A 978-nucleotide genomic window follows, 5' to 3' on the forward strand; every position below is an offset into this window, starting at 1 on the left:
CATTATTGGCATTTGTCAGAGCGAACAATGCTTAAATATGATTGCATGATGAAGCACCGTCCCAGCTGTTGAATGATATGCTGGTCTTGCTGTTCGGTTACGAACCATGTATCTTATTCCGGTAAATATTTTTGAAACAAATGTAAACTGACTTCTTTCTGCTACAATCCAGCATCAAATTCAAAGACTCCTGACAGTAGGCATTTCATGGTCATATGGTGCGGCATAAAAACCAAGAAAATATGGGCCCAAAACACTTTGACTACTTGGTCAGAGTTGTTCACTCGCCAGCGCAGTCCATTGACTTCAAAATTTCCTGTGAAAGGCAACCACGCCAAGTGAAGCATTTAGCAGCATAATTCATCAAGTTACATTCCTCATAAATACTAATTAATACGCTAAATTTAAGTCAAGATTGCTGGCAGTAAGCAATCACCGCTTCTCCTCGTTGAAGCGTTGGAGTGTCAGAGGCTTCCCCACAATAAATGCGCTACGTCTACTCAGAGTAACAACATCTTATGGACAGCGCATAGCGGTGAACGTAAGCCGACGAAGAGGGAAGCGAGACAGTTGTTCACAAGAAATGAGTACGTGAAAACAATTCTGACATGCTCACAGCTCATGTCATCCTGATGTAGACGCCTCGCTTTCAATGAACAGTTCATATATTCAGTTATGAAATCATTGCTGTCCGCTTACGCTTATCTCCCGTGGCACTCATGACAACCTCGCGCAATCTCCGGTCCATATCCTTCGTCGGCGGAGCTTGTCGTCAATTATGGACGAAGTGGCAGAGTGAGAAGCACCGGCATGAAACGAATTAAACGTCGGTGGGATAACCCGAGGAACGCTGTCGTCATTATTTGAAAACACTGGCGGAGCGAGTACATCTCGATGATAAAGATACTCCATCAGAGTGTTAAAGAAAGACCGTATTGGAGTAGGTGCAGTTCCAGAGAAATGGAATTCCTTCAGAAA

At 43.7% G+C, this 978-nt stretch overlaps 1 protein-coding gene across 1 annotated transcript; it reads left to right on the forward strand.

Annotated features, from left to right (window-relative positions):
- The first annotated feature begins 242 nt into the window (after positions 1-242).
- Tsp_13659 (conserved hypothetical protein) lies at positions 243-633 on the forward strand. The gene is made up of 2 exons (XM_003367913.1): positions 243-338; positions 415-633. The coding sequence occupies exons 1-2, from the start codon at positions 243-245 to the stop codon at positions 631-633; spliced, it is 315 nt and encodes a 104-aa protein (XP_003367961.1).
- Positions 634-978: the final 345 nt, after the last annotated feature.

This window comes from Trichinella spiralis, assembly GCF_000181795.1.
Source record: "Trichinella spiralis strain ISS 195 chromosome Unknown Scfld3460, whole genome shotgun sequence".
NCBI classification, from domain to species: Eukaryota; Metazoa; Nematoda; class Enoplea; order Trichinellida; family Trichinellidae; genus Trichinella; species Trichinella spiralis.

What these genes read in the sequence shown, in the direction of transcription:
- Tsp_13659 (XM_003367913.1), top strand. Translation starts at nt 243, where the DNA reads ATGGGCCCAAAACACTTTGACTACTTGGTCAGAGTTGTTCACTCGCCA. An exon ending in GTGAAAGGCAACCACGCCAA is followed by an intron (nt 339 to 414) that starts GTGAAGCATTTA and finishes ATTTAAGTCAAG; the next exon opens with ATTGCTGGCAGTAAGCAATC.